A 15,945-nucleotide genomic window follows, 5' to 3' on the forward strand; every position below is an offset into this window, starting at 1 on the left:
TGCCTGGGGTAGAGCCGGACTATCGGAAGCGGGGGCTATGAGGAGTCTGGGGTGGCATCCCCCCCACCCCACCCTAGACCCCTCATAGCCCCCCCTTCCGATAGTCCGGCATTGCTAATAATCCGGCACCCCCGGGTCTTAAAGGTGCCGGATTATCAGAAGTTTACTGTACCTAAAAGAGAGCTACAAGGAGATGGGAGAGAAAAAATACTTTCTTTAAAGTCTGATGATAGGACAAGAAGAGAGAGGCTTAAATTGCATCCAGGGAGGTTAAGGTTGGACATTAAAAAACTTCCTATCAGGGTGGTTAAACACTGGGATAAATTGCGTAGGGATGTTGTAGAATCTCTATCATTGGAGATATTTAAGAACAGGTTAGATAAACATCTATCAGGGATGATCTAGATGGTGCTTGGTCCTGCCATGTGTTCAGGGAACTGGACTTTATAACCTCTTGAAGTCTCTTCCAGTTCTAGTATTCTATGAGTAATTCTATAACAATACAAAAACTTATGCTTAATATTGAGGTTACATATTTAAATGCTCAAGAGTCATGAAACCATACAATTTAAGGTTTTCATAATAGTGAAAATAGTGAAAATCCAGTCTTACCAGCCATTAATATATTACTTTGTATGTTTAGTATGCAGTAGAATAAAGACAGTTTGTACAGTGTGGCTCAACCTGCTGTGAATATTTAAAATTTGTCATTTCCATGTATTTGATCTTTCATATTTGTAAATATTAATGTTATATTTATATGTTACATATGCCATTTGTGGTGTGATATAATGCCATATTAAGGTACTTAGATACTGAGGTATGTTTATAGGCGGGGAGAGAGCCATTGCAGAGTTTTAAGTTTGAAAGTAAGCTAAAAGACAGTACTACCACACGCAGTTCTGGTGTGACTTTTGTTAGATATTTCAATCCATTGATCTCTCCTCCTCCCCACTACTCACTGGGCTATGGCTTTTGTCATAAAGATGCAATATCCTCTGCTGACTTTCTGATCAATTTAACAACCTTTAGGACAGTGTGCACACAAAACTAAAGTGTAAACACTGTTAGAATACACACACACAAGTTAGTTGTGCTATGTCAATTTTGTGGCTTCAGATATATGAGACACATATTTCTTCAAAAAGCCACTTGATCAAATGTACTATGTCTTTAAAAAAGATTAATGTTATGTGTAGTTGTAACTTAAAGACATTTATAACTTTCAGGAGAATTGCTGGTTGGCATATCTTCAGATGAGACGCAGTAGTCCAAGAGAACTTGTTTGTACAGATATGTTGTACATGGAACTAATTAATTCTTACATTGGGGAAAAAATAATGAATAAGACATGATACATTTGATGATATGTCTCATAACCAGTAATTTTGGACAAGTGTTTTTAGATAAGTCTCTGATCTAGTTAATGTTAAAAATGTCATGGCATTTCTTTCCATGGCTATTTCACCACTCACCAATGAGCCATAGACACAAAACACATGGATACTCCACCTGGTTTGTGGCAGTGCTTATGCCCAACTGTGCTTCCTTAGGATTCTTCTCATGAGAATAATAATTCTTCTATTATGCCAAGAGATCTTCATGCTCCTTTTCTCTCAGTCATGGAAGAGGTCCCTCAGTACAGGGAAAAAGGCTTTTAGAATAACTATTTTATTATCCAGAAGAAAAAAGGAGGCTAGCAACCCATTCTGGACTGGCAGAAGCTCACATTGGGACTCACTAGTTGAACTAGTTGAAGTTCAGGGTCCTCCTCACCTTGATAAGTCCAGCCTCTAGAGGATGGAGACTGGCACTCATCTCTTGAGCTGCAGGTTGCGTATTTCCACATCTCCATCATTTTGCCTACAAGGAGTATCTAAGATTTACAATTGGTCAGGGCCAGTATTGATATCGTTTGGACTCACCACATTATGGAGGAGATTTAGCAAGATGCTGTCAGTAGTGGCAGCTTACCTGAAAAGATGCAACATCTGTTTACAACTTCACCTGAATGATTGTCTCAGAGAATCATAAGACTAGAGGGGACCATGACAGGTCATCAAGTCCAGTCCACTGCACTCATGGCAAGATGAAGAACATCCCTGTCAAGTGTTAATCTAACCTGCTCTTAAATATCTCCAGTGATGGAGATTCCTTAGTCTTCCTAGTCAACTTATTCCAGTGGTTAACCACTCTGACTGTTAAGAAGTTTTTCCTAATGTCCAACCTAACCCTCTCTTGATGCAGTTTAAAGTCATTGCTTCTTATCCTATCATCAGAGGTTAAAGAGAATATTTTTTTCTCCCTCCTTGTAACAGCCATTTAGGTACTTGAAAACTGTTATCAAGTCCCCTCTCAGTCTTCTCTTTTCTAGACTAAACAAATCCAGTTCTTTCAGTCTTCCCTCATAGGTCATGTTTTCTAGACTTTTAATAATTTTTGTTGCTCTTTTCTAGACTTTTTCCAATTTGTCCACCTCTTTCCTGAAATGTGGTGCCTGGAACTGGACACAATATTTCAATTGAGGCCTAATCAGCACAGAGTAAAGTAGAAGAATTATTTCTTGTGTCCTATTCACAATGCTCTTACTGATACATTCCAGAATGATGTTTGTTTCTTTTTGTTTGTTTGTTTGGCAACAGTTTCACACTGTTGACTCAAATTTAGTTAATGGTCCAACTATGCACTCCAGATCCCTTTCCACAATACTCCTTGCTAAGCTCTCGTTTCCCATTATGTAATTGTGCAACTGATTGTTCCTTCCTAAATTGAGATCTTTGCATTTGTCATATTGAATTTCATCCTATTTACCTCAGACCATTTCTCCGGTATGTCCAGATCATTTTGAATTTTCATCCTATCCTCCAAGTACTTGCAATCCCTCCCAACTTGATATCATTTGCAAACTTAATGTACTTTCTATGCTATTATCTAAATCATTGATGAAGATACTGAACACAATGGACCTAGAACTGATCCTTGCAGAACCTCACTTTATACAGGCAGTCCCCGACTTACGGATCCCTAGATACGAACGGGGCTTTTCTCGCCGCTGAGGACTCGGGCGGCGAACCGCCCAGACGCACTGCGGTCCCGCTGCCCGCGTCCTCTGCAGCGAGAAAAGCCACTCCGCGTCTCCCTGGTCTGCTGGGTCCCCCCAGCAGACTAGGGAGACGCGGAGCGGCTTTTCTCGCCATGGCTTTGCTCCATGTCTCCCTGGTCTGCTGGGCCCCCCCAACAGACCAGGGAGACGCAGAGCGGCTTTTCTCGCCATGGAGGACGCGGGTGGCGGGACCGCCCGTGTCCTCCGCGGCGAGAAAAGCCTGGTCTGCTGGGGGGAGGGGGCACTATCTGTGCCCCCCCACAACAGACCAGGGAGACGTGGGTGGCAGGATCGCAGAGAGGCGCCGCGGTCTCACCGCCCGCGTCCTCAGAGGCTTTGCTCGTCTCCCTGGTCTGCTGGGTGAGAGGGGGCGCAGCTAGTGTGCCCCCCCCCCCAGCAGACCAGGGTTTTCTTGCCGACACCTGGGGTAGAGCAGGTGGGGCGCTGCCGGGTTGGTCCAGTAGCTCCGAGGAGCGGCGCTGCGGGACCAACCCGGCAGCGCCCCAGCTGCTCTGTCCCAGGTGTCCAGACTCAGCCGCTGTTGAAACTGATCAGCGGCTGATTCCAGGAAGCCTGGGGCAGAGGAGCTCTGCCCCAGGCTTCCTGGAATCAGCCGCTGATCAGTTTCAGCAGCAGCTGACGTGGGGACACCTGGGGTAGAGCAGCTGGGGCGCTGCCGGGTTGGTCCCCGCAGCGCCGAGGTGCGGCGCTGTGGGGACCTGCCCGGCAGCGCCCCAGCTGCTCTGTCCCAGGCGTCCAGATTCAGCCGCCGTTGAAACTGATCAGCGGCTGATTCCAGGAAGCCCGGGGCAGAGCAGCTTTGCCTCGGGCTTCCTGTAGTCAGCCGCTGGTCAGCTTCAACAGGGGCTGAATCTGGACACCAGTTCCGACTTACGTACAAATTCAACTTAAGTAAAAACCTACAGTCCCTATCTTGTACGTAACCCAGGGACTGCCTGTATACCCTTCCAGGATGACTATGAACCACTGACTACTCTCTGGGAATGGTTTTGCCACCAGTTATGCACTCACCTTATAACTCCATCTAGATTGTATTGCCTTAGTTGGTTAAGGAGAAGGTCATATGAGACTGTATCATAAGCCTTACTGAAGTCTAGATATAGCACATCTACCACTACCTCCCTGTCCACAATGCTTGTTACACTGTCAAATACTGTTATCAGGTTGGTTTGCTGTGATTTGTTCTTGAAAAATCCATGCTGACTGTTACTTCTAGATGTTTGCAAAATGATTCCTTAATTATTTGCACAATTATCTTTCCCAGTACAGAAGTTAAGCTGATTAGTCTATAATTCCATGGGTTGTTCTTATATCCCTTTTAATAGATGGGCAGTGTATTTGCCCTTTTCCAGTCTTCTAGGATCTCTCCCACTTTGTGACTTCTCAAAGCTAATAGCTCAGATATCCCCTCAATCAGTTAATTAAGTATTCTAGAATGCATTTAATCAAGCCCTGACAACTTGAAGACATTTAACTTGTCTAAGTTGTTTTTAACATGTTCTTTCCTTATTTTCGCTTCTGGTCCAACTCCATTTTCATTGGCATTCACTGTGTTAGGAGGTGTCCAACTGCCATCAACATTCTTGGTGAAACCCGAAACAAAGAAGTCATTAAGCACCTCAGCCATTTCCACATTTTCTGTTGTTATTTTTCCCTCTTCATTGAGTAATGATCTTACTCTGTCCTTGGCCTTCCTGTACTTCTAATGTACTGGTAGAATATTTCTTGTTACCTTCATGTCTCTAGCTAATTTAAGCTTGTTTTATGCCTTAGTCTTTCTAATTTTTCTCCTGCATACTTGTGATATTTATTTGATATTTTATTTACATTTATTCTTTGTAATTTGAACTAATTTCTTTTATCATGGTTAAGCCAAGATTGTTTCTTGCCATACTTTCCATCTTTCCTGTGCAATGGAATAGTTTGCTCTTATGACCTTAATAATGTCTCTCTGAAAAACTGCCAACTGTTTTCAATTGTTTTTTTCTTAGATTTGCTTCCCATGGTATCTTATTTACCAACTCCCTGAGTTTGCTAATAACTGCCTTCTTGAAATCCATTGTCTTAATTTTGCTGTTCTCCCTCCTGCCATTCCTCAGAATCATGAACTCTCTCATTTCATGATCACTTTCATCCAATCTGCCTTCCACTTTCAAATTCTCAATTAGTTCCTCCTGTCAAAATCAGATTTAAATCAGCCTACCCCCAGTAGCTTTCTTTACCTCTGAAATAAAAAAGTGTATTCAGTGCGTGCCAAGAACTTGTTAAATAATCTGTGCCTTGCTGTGTTATTTTCCCAACAGATGTCTGGAAAGTTGAAGTCCCCCATTACCACCAAGTCCAGTGCTTTGGATGATTTTGTTAGTTGTCTTTATAAAAAAAAAAAAAAAAAAAACTCACACCCTCATCCACCTCTTCTTCATGGTTTGGTGGTGTGTAGGAGATCACTATCATAACATCACTCTTGCCTTTTACCCTTTTTATCCTTACCCAGAGACTCTCAATCAGTCTGTCTCTTACTTCCAAATTTTTCATTTATGAGCAACTTCCATACCTAATGAGATTCTACTGCATTTGTAAAGCAGCTTCTTGTGTTTCAACATACGTACTCACAAGGCACTACACTTTGCCTGAGGCTTTCAGGCCCAAATTTGGATTTAGAAAAGCAGATCTCCACTCCCTCTTTAACTAATTACAGTACTCTTAACTCCCACCTCCTGAAGACAATCACTTCTTGGGAGTCACCACCATGGTATATGAATATGGGCAATCACCCGAAGGAGAAGAGAAGTTACTTACTATGTATAGTGTGACAAGTTCTTTGAGATGTGTTTTCTACATTTCTGCCCTTCCCTCTCCTCTATCTTGAAGTCCCTCTTTGGAGTTCTGTGGTGAGAAGGACCCAAGTGGCAGCTGGTGTGTAATGGCTCATGAGCATGAGTGCTTGGGCTACATGTGCACTGTGTGAGTATTGCTGACCCCAAATACTCCAGTCTCTATTCTAGAAGGACCATACATTCTGTTTTGGCTGAGAGAGTCCCATTTTTATATTCTGTTCCAGTTATCCTGAGTGTTTTTTGAGAAAAGTCGGCATTTGTTCCATTTGCTCTTCCCAAGATGAGGGGCTGGCAGTGAGATTTAGGTTCAGCTGCAGCCCGAGGCAACATGGGGCTCAGTCTTAGCCCCAGCTGTGGGTATTAGGGGGTTGGGCACTCAGCCCCAGTTGTGCGGAAGGGAACAGAGAACTTGGGGCGGGTGTCATGGAGCTGAGGTGGAGGGTAAGCCTGTCCTGGGCAATGGGGAGACGGCTCAGGCTCAGATGGGTCCCAGGTATCCTATTTTTACTTTAGGAAATTGATAGCGTGACCATATCTCAGGTTCATGAGTTGTATGTGCACCGTCCGTGAAATGTTCTTATGGACCACACATCTTGAAGAATTCCAGTTACTGTACCTGAAAAGTAATGTCCCTTTGTGTAGAATTCAAGGTGAAAATCTCTGGCTTTATGTGAAAGGTTCTCCACCAGAAATTTAAAAATGAAATATTTCAACCAGAGAGTTAAGTATCCAGTAAACTGGTGATGTGGAACCAGTAATTCATTCAGCATATTTAAAAATATAGTAATTGTTTAATCAGTTACAGAATGTATGTGGAAAAACTTAAAAAAACAACAACGAATAGTCTAGCAGCACCTTAAAGACTAACAAAACATGTAGATGGTATCATGAGCTTTCATGGGTACATGTTTTGTTAGTCTTTAAGGTGCTGCTAGACTATTCATTGTTTTTTACGTTTTTCCAGTTACAGACTAACTCTGCTACCCCCTAAAGAATTTATATTATTTGTTAAAATACAGAACATGTTTTTAATACATGGTATTTTTTCCAAGGGTGTGTATTGGGGAGTACTTCTGGGGTTTCCTTCCTTTCCAACCCATGCTTTACTCCTCAACACAACAATTACCAAACAAACACATTATAGAATCATCTTACTTGTGTTGATTGAAGAGAGAATTTCAGAGCCCATTGTCAGAGGGGCATCATTTGAAAAGACTGTGAGGTGCTTGCTTCCTTAAGAGCAGAATGTGCTGCGTCTAACAGTGCTTCCTGCCCCTTTTGACCCATATTATATGTATTAAGCCACATTTAACTTTGATGAAGTTTGTGCTAAAATAGGTAGGAGAAAGCAATGAGCATAGGATAATTTTGCTTGGAAAATACTGTTTCTAAATATTCCTTTTGATGTATGTGTTTGTTTTGGCTGATTAGCAAATATTTGAATGAGTGTGAAGAAAGCAAGAATCAAGTTTCTGAGATCAGCTGGAAGCATGGTGAATTCTTAGCACAGCTTTCTGGATTCCTGGACGTAGACATCAGAGGAAAAGAGGAACCACACAAACATTTAATTTCAAAGGTGTTTATCTGCAGCTATTTTTTTCCACATACTGAAGAGACTTGTTAAATATTTAACTGCATTATATTGCTCTAATAGATATTCATATGCAAGGGTGCTCTGTCTTTGAAATAGTTTGATGCAGAAAATTGTATTGAGCAATTTCCTTTTATCTTAGAAAAATGAAACGCCTGTTTTAACCACTTATATATACAAGATCAGAATGTTGTGGTCAAATAAGAATATAGAGCAAATACTACAATTTGCAATAGTGTTTACACATATTGTTGTGGTTTCTAGAGGTTTTGATCTCCCACAGCTTCACTGAACTCAGAGAGGCCTAATGTATGTTCATATAATACTAATTTATGATTAAGTACAAATCAAGAAAATAAGTACAATTGAATGCTTGTCTAAAAATGCTAAAAACTATAGAATTGCAATATGAGAATCCTGGCATTATTCTTAATACTTATTTAATGCATTCATGCCATTAAACAGAAACATTCTCATTGATACACACTGAAACAACCTAAAATCTGCCCCTGTATCAAAACACTCACAATTACTACAAGGTACAAATAAATGTAGTCATTCATTGAGTATAGCCTTATCTCAGAACTAAGCTCAAAATCTTTAGTACCTTTCACGTCTGGCATGTCTCAAACTTTTGAAAGCTGAGCTCCCATTCAGGAAAATGAAATCACCTGCACCATCTGTTTGCCCTAATGTAGACATCTTTTGCACTCTCTCTCTAGTCTTTCCACCTTTGCACCTTTGTCTCCTTTTATGGAGACAGTGTGTTTTAGAACATGGAGTATTTTTTCTGGATATTATTTTCCCTTATCTGTGTCCCTTTTCTCCCACTAATGACCTGAGTTAAAGACAGAATAGGAGCACCTCCACCTTAAGTGTCATCATTCCAGCAGGACACAAGGGAACATATAATCCTGTATGTTTTTTGCTCATTTTGAAGTGTCATGAGATATTCCGCACCCCATGTTTATAGCCACACCTATCTTGATTCTCAGAGCCAAAGGACCGGGCAGTGGCAAACCTGAGGCTGGGAGCAGCAGAGTAGTTTGTAGTCGGGTCCAGGCAAGTGTCAATACTGAGGGTCAGAGTCCAGGTCAGGTTTCAAGGTCTGAGTCAGGTGGTGGTGTTTAAATCAAGCTGAGGTCATGCAAGGACCAGAAAAGGTCATGGCAACTAGAGACGATCCATGCTATTGCCTGTACACTTCTTGGCATGTCCCTTGGGTTTATATAGGGCAGTGAGCCAAGTTGGAGCCATGGGGCTGCTGTCTGTAAGGCCCTTGAGGTGGAATTTCCCATGGTCTGTATCCACAGTAGGTCATGGGAAGAGTGCAAGTTGGGTTCTAGACCTGTGGAAACTTGCGCTCTTTGGAGTTGCTGCAGCATTACCTCAGCAGATCAAGATCATGCCTGAGGCTTGTTTTTCCCTGAATTCTGGCTGCTGCTCAAAAGAGCCCCTCAAGTAATTTTGTTTACAAAATACCCCAACTCTCTTATATGGCTAAGAAGCATCTGGTGCCAAATCACATGGCTCCCTATGGCTCAGAATATTTCAAATGTAAAATCACTTCTCAATGTCCTGTGCTGGTTTCCCATTCCAAAAGCTTGTTAGCCATAAGTCTAATGGAAAAGCTGTCTGCTTCCCACATTAATATAGTTGTATAATCTATTTTTATTTTCTGCCCAATCTTATCATTGGAGTGGACATGCAGAAATGACAACAGCCCTCTAGATGATAATGTTTGATATAGTGCTGAGAATTTGTATGCGGATAACTAAACCAAATTAACATTTGGTATTCAAAGGCATACTTTTTTTGTGGTATATTGGGCTCCAGTTTCTCTTCTTTTTCTGCTTTGTTTACAGGGAAACATTGGAAATGAATAACAGAACGTAGTCATAGATATGACCTTAAAGGTTTTGCAAACAACATTTTTATGATTATGAGGAACAGAAAATGCACTTGAATTAGTGAAGACGATTGTTGTCAGGAAACAGTGTAAGAATTGTAGTAATATGTATTATTTGAATTGTATGTGTCTGTCTAGGTCAGCGAGCTGCATAAAGAAAATATGATGCTAAAAGGGCAGATTGCCACTCTTGCAGAGGCTATCAATAGTCATGAGATCGAGTCAAAAGCTAGCAGAGAAACCATCATGAGGCTTGTTTCAGGAGTGAGCAAAGAGCAGAAAAAGGCTGTAACTTACTCCCAAGACATGGACAAGCTTAGCAAGGTAAATTGTTTTCTGGTGTGCATGTCTGTGTGGTTTAGAGATCTTTTTCTAGAAAAATGTATTTTTCAGTAGAATAATCTGCCAAGAAATAAAAGTAAACGATGTAAGATTTCAACATGATGTTACCCACAAAAATTATTTTGAAAACTATCAAGCTAGGGTGTTGAATGGAGATACATTTTTGTTTATTTATTTTATTAAACTATTTGTTTATCACCTTCAATTTTATGAAGCCTCAAAAATATTACATTAAAAATGCTTTTGTTAGAGAGTTGTGTTTTAGAGTTGATATTTTCTGTATGTCAACAAAGTGATATTTTCATTCTCATTCAACAACTATACCTCCCAGGTTATTGTCTTCTCAAATTGATAACTAGGAAGACATTATGTATGCCAGTCTAAACGTATAGAGCATTTTTCTCTGAGGCAGGAGAGTGAAAGATGAGTAGAAATGTATGCTAAGTAATCCATATTTTATTCCTTGAAATATACTTGAGGGAGTATTGTAAGTATTCTTCCGTGGAGATGCAATCAGTACCAGATTTATTTTTAAAAAAATTCTGTAAAATTTGTTCTTCAGTTAGAGAAATAATATTGAATAATATTTAACAAAATGTTTTCTTAAAAATTCCGTTTGAAGAACTGGTAGTGAAGCATCCTGCCTGTCAGACGCCAGATTTTTTGTATTGTATAATAAACTCATACTTCAGAATCATAAATATTCATTTGACTTGTATATGGAGAAATTCTGTCTAGCAGCATGACTCCACAATGGCTACGTCTACACTGTAAAGTTTTTCCGGGATACCGGAGGTGCATCTGCTCTTCCGAAATTTTTTTCGGAAGAGCAGATGTGCTTTTAAGGCATCCCTGTAAACTTCGTTTTATGAGGAAGAAAGGATGTTCCGAAAAAAGTTTTTTTTACTGACATTTGGCTCAGTGTAGACAGGCCAAATGTCAGAAAAACCTCTTCTGAAAAAGAAGCAGAAAAAGCGACGCAAATTGCAGTTTGCAATTTGCGTAGCTATAGACATAGCCAATCTGTGATTTCAAATCCACTGAAGTCAGTTAGAGATTTTTATTGATGTCAGTGGTTTGTGGATCTGGCTTGTAATATGGACAATTTCTGATGAACACTGAATATCTGAGAGATTGGCATTTTCTTGTCTGCAGTTCCAACATTTACTAAGATTGGCAATTTTTAATTAAAATTGTTAATTAAAAATGTGTTAAGTACTAAGGCTATCAAATGATTAAAAATTAATCCTGATTAATCACTCTATTGAACAAAGAATAGAAAACCATTTATTTAAGTATTTTTGGATTTTTTTTACATTTTCAAATATTTTGATTTCAATTACCACAGAGAATATGAAATGTACAGTACTCAGTTTATATTGATTTTTTTATGATAAATACCTGCATTGTAAAAATAAAAGAAATAGTATTTTCAATTCACTTAATAAAATACTGTACTGCAGTGCAGTCTCTTTATCATGAAAGTTGAAATTATAAATATAGAATTATGTAAAAAAGTAACTGCATTTAAAAGTAAAACAATGTACAATTTTAGAGCCTAGAAAGTCCACACAATCCTACTTCCTGTACAACCAATTGCTCAAATAAACAAGTCTGTTTACATTTGCAGGAGATAACACTGCCTGCTTCTTGTTTACAGTGTCATCTGAAAGTGTAATAGGTGGTGCCATAAAATATTTGTGCCAGATGTGCTAAAGATTCAGATGTCCCTTTATGCTTCAACCATCATTCCAGAGGACATTTGTTCATGCTGATTATGGGTTCTGCTCAATAACAATCCAAAGCAATGCGGACTAATGCATGTTCATTTTCATCATCTAAGTCAAATTGTCATTAGTAGAAAGTTGATTTTCCGTTTCGGTGGTTCGGGTTTTGTAGTTTCCACATAAGAGCGCTGCACTTTTAAGGTTTCTGGAAGTATGCTTCAGACTTCATCTCTCAGATTTTGGAAGGCACTTCAGGTTCTTACTCCTTGGCTCGAGTACTCTGGCTATCTTTAAAAGTTTCACACTGTGGTACCATCTTTGCATTTTGTCTAATCTGCAGTGCAAGTGTTCTTAAAATGAACAGCATGTGCTGGATCATCATCTGAGTGTGCCATAACATGAAATATATGGTTGAATGCAGGTAAAACCTCAGGAAACATACAGGTTTAATTAATGTATTATTTTATTTTAATGAGCATCATCAGCATGGAATCATGTACTCTGGAAAAGTGACTGAAATATGAAGAAGCATAATAAATATTTAGGCCATATCTACACTGGCGGAGAAAATTGATGCAAGATACGCAACTCCGCCTACGTGACTTGCACAGTTGGAGTCAATGTACCTTGCACCGATTTTTCTGGGGTGGCCCCACAGCAAGAGGTCAATGGGAGAAATGCTCTCGTCAACTTCCCTTACTTCTCACAACAGCAAGGAGTACCGGTGATGACGGGGGTGCCCTCAGAGTTCTAATTAGTGGGTCTTTATTACACCTGCTAAATTGAACCCTGGATGATCGAATGCCAGAGCAATGATCCTCTGGCAAGTGGAGATAAGGCCTTAGCGTTTCTGGCACTGGCATGTAAATACCTTGCAATACCTGTTACAAGAGGCAGTGTGAATCCTTTTCTGACTTTCAGGTAACATTGTAAATAAAAAGTGAGAAGCATTATCTCCTGTAAATGTAAACAATTTTTTTTTATCAGTTGGCTGAGGTGAGCTTGTAGGTTTAAAAGCTTTATATTGCTTTTTTTTAATGTAATTATGTTACCAACATTTTTTTATATAGTTGCACCTTCACAATAAAGAGATTGTACTACAGTACTTGTATGAGGCCAATTAAAAAATACTATTTCTTTTGTTTACCATTTTTATAGTGCAAATATTTGTAATAAAAATAAGATAAAAGGAGCACTGTACACTTTGTATTCTTTTTGTAACCGAATTAAATATATTTGAAAATATAGAAAAACATCAAAAACATTTAATAAATTTCACTTCAATTTAATAGTGTCATTAAAACTACTAATAATCACGTTTAAGTTTTTGTTAGTTGCATGAGTTAATTGCAATTAATAGACAGCCCTATTAAGTACATATACATAGAGGCTGTGTCTAGATTGGCCAGTTTTTCCAGAAAATCAGATGCTTTTCCAGAAAAACTTGCCAGCTGTCTACATTGGCTGCTTGAATTTCCGCAAAAGCACTGACTTCCTACTGTAAGAAATCAGTGCTTTTTGCGGAAATACTATGCTGCTCCCGTTCGGGCAAAAGTCACTTTTGCGCAAAAGTTTTGCGCAAAAGGGCCAGTGTAGACAGCTGAGATTTGTTTTGAGCAAAAAAGCCCCGATCACGAAAATGGCTATCAGGGCTTTTTTGTGCAAAAGTGCGTCTAGATTGGCCATGGACGCTTTTCTGCAAAAAGTGCTTTTGCGGAAAAGCGTCCGTGCCAATCTAGATGCTCTTTTCCGCAAATGCTTTTAATGGAAAACTTTTCTCTTAAAAGCATTTCCGGAAAATCATGCCAGTCTAGACGTAGCCAGACTGTTCAGCATTGCAATATTAAAAGGGAATTTTACTAAATTTTTTATTTTGCAGCTTGCATTTGTTTATTTTTTTAAGATTTAGTCCTCAGCTGATTTGTAAATATGGCTCTTGAAAGGAAAGTTTTAAAAAAAATAAATGGTTGCCATAACCCATGACACTTAAAATAAGAAAGAAGCGCAATAATTATGTCCCTTTTGAACTGTTTTGTTCAATTTGTCATTTCAGTTCTGTAGTCTTTTGGAGCAATTGTTTTTATGTTTGTAAATTTTTAAAAAAATAAACAGATCAAAACTGGTCAATGTTCACACTGATTCTTGCTAGCTCTCATTGTGCTGCACCTGTGAAAGGAAATTTACAGTTTGATTAAATAATATTGTAATTGGAGTAGATTTCCCTTCATTCTTTTCTGTAATAGCTATAATTTTATTTTTGGCACTGCAATAATTGCACTGTTAAAAGGACTGTTTTACAGTTGAAAAAGGAGATAAAATGGACCCTTGCCAAGATTTGGTTGGCAATTCTAAAATTAGTTTAATAATGAATAATGACAAGTATTTATTCAACAGGTTTTTGTTTCTGTGGTTTTTGTAAATGTATTTAACATAGGGGATTATGACACTGCAACAAAACTGGCCATTTAAGTATGGTATCCTGCCTCCCATAGTATTTGAAACCTGATGCTTCTGGAGAACGCAAAAGGCTCCCTGTAAATATACCCACCTACCTGTTCCTGTAAAGTTGTGTCTTGTGGGAAGGGAAATTCCTTCCCATTGTTAGTTGTTAATCAGAGTATTCCCTGAAGTGTGAAGGATTATGTTCCTTTCTACATTGTAATCCTAACTAGTTTGACAACAGATTTTATTCTTATTCACATAAATATATAATGCTTTAAAAGAAATTGAACTGTTTCATGAATACCCTGGGACAAAGAGTTTCACAGGTTGATAAAATGAAGCAAGCTATGTTTTTGATTTTGTCTGTGTTAAAATATGTTCTCTTTCATTGAATGATGCCTTGTTCTTGTATCACTGGACGGGGTATGCAGTACTGTCCAACTGGCCTTCTCTATATCATTCATTATTTTATATATCCTTGACATATCTGCACATCTTTATCTCTTTCTCAAACTGATGCCTGGATCATCACAAAGAAGAGGAAATTTACTTGGCAAGTTTTGTGAGCTCACATAAGAGGAGGCAAAGGTCATGGCTCTATAACTGAGATCCAAAGAGATCCATCAGACTATTCCCAGGATTTTGGGGTATCCACAGAGCTGCAGTTCCTATGCAATATTCCCCAGACTCCAGTATTTTATGACAACATTACCTCTCTGGGATCTTTGCTATCATTGTCTTTCTGTGTTTCTCTGCTGTGTACATTCCCTTTAAGGGGCACAGACTATGCAAGGATTAACTTCATCAGACATTTTTAAAGACTATTCTACAGGGATGCTGGACAGAGCTGCTGTCCTGCCCCACCTGCCCTGCCACGTCCCCTAAACCTGTAGAGTCCAGACCCATTGGCGCGTGCACTCTCTGCCCAACTATTTAATGACATCATCAACCAGATGGACGGACAGTAGCCTCCCATTGAAATAAATCAGTGAGCACTTGACAATGATATGCTAAAGTTGACGGTCACTGCATCAATAGAAAAAAATTAATTTGAAGAGATTGGCCACACAGTTGCCCTGTCCTGTTCAAAACTGGTTCAGAGATGACCATAGGTGCTTTGGCAGATCAAAACCTGACGAACAGATGCTGGGGTCAATTGACTGTCCTAGTTGACCATTTGTTTTGCCAAGCAAATTCCACCAGTGTGTTCTGAGATGACATAAATGACCACAAAGGGTGTTGTGATGGGATGGACTAGTCCCCGAGACCCCCTGTTGGAGTTTTTCCGGCTCCTTCCACATCTGGTCCCAGAGAGGAGAGGCTTAGAGTGGTTGCAGGGGAAGCAGCCAATCAGAGGGGCTGAAGGAGGGCCACATACAAAGGAATGGAAGAGAAGAAGTCTATTTAGTAGCTGCCTGGAGCTAGAAGAGAGAGGACCACGGTTCTGGCTGGCTGAAAGAGCAGTAGGATCAGGGACATCTCAGTGTGGGCAGAGATTTGCAGAGCTAAGAAGGAGCTCCTGGCTGACTGTGGGACTGAGCAGGAAGTGAGTCCAGGGAAGGCTGCAGAAAGACAGTGTTTCAGAGGCAGAAGCCCTGGGGGTATGGCACCATACAAGGACTGGGAGGAGGTAAAGACTCAGAAGGGGTTTGTTCTGTTTGACGTATAGATGCTGTATATGACTTGGCTGAAGTGCTGAGTCACTGAAGCCAACTGAAGAAACCATCAACCAATGGGGGTGCCTGTGAGATGTGGGTGGTAACCCTGTCACTAGTGGCTAGAAGAAAAGCAATCTAGTGGGCACTTCTGGGTTGTGCCCACGAAAGATCATGATACCATCTACATGTTTTGTTAGTCTTTAAGGTGCTACTAGACTAGTTGTTGTTTTTAAAAATTTTCCATGCATCATTGACTTTGCCCAGTTACAATTTTTTCTTAACAGGTATCATCACAATCTAGCAATGTTTATATTT

The 15,945-nt window shown here is 39.7% G+C and overlaps 1 protein-coding gene across 3 annotated transcripts in view; it reads left to right on the forward strand.

The window, feature by feature from the left end:
* CCDC170 (coiled-coil domain containing 170) overlaps positions 1-15,945 on the forward strand; it is a 76,670-nt gene that overhangs the window by 30,193 nt on the left and 30,532 nt on the right. For all 3 annotated transcript variants that reach the window (XM_075924444.2, XM_075924443.2, XM_075924441.2), the window contains exons 6-7: positions 7,393-7,537; positions 9,600-9,785. In XM_075924444.2, the coding sequence (XP_075780559.2) occupies positions 7,393-7,537; positions 9,600-9,785 (331 nt within the window). The remainder of the gene's footprint in view (positions 1-7,392; positions 7,538-9,599; positions 9,786-15,945) is intronic.

This window comes from Pelodiscus sinensis, chromosome 3 (genome assembly GCF_052426305.1).
Source record: "Pelodiscus sinensis isolate ZL-2025 chromosome 3, ASM5242630v1, whole genome shotgun sequence".
Classification (NCBI taxonomy): domain Eukaryota; kingdom Metazoa; phylum Chordata; order Testudines; family Trionychidae; genus Pelodiscus; species Pelodiscus sinensis.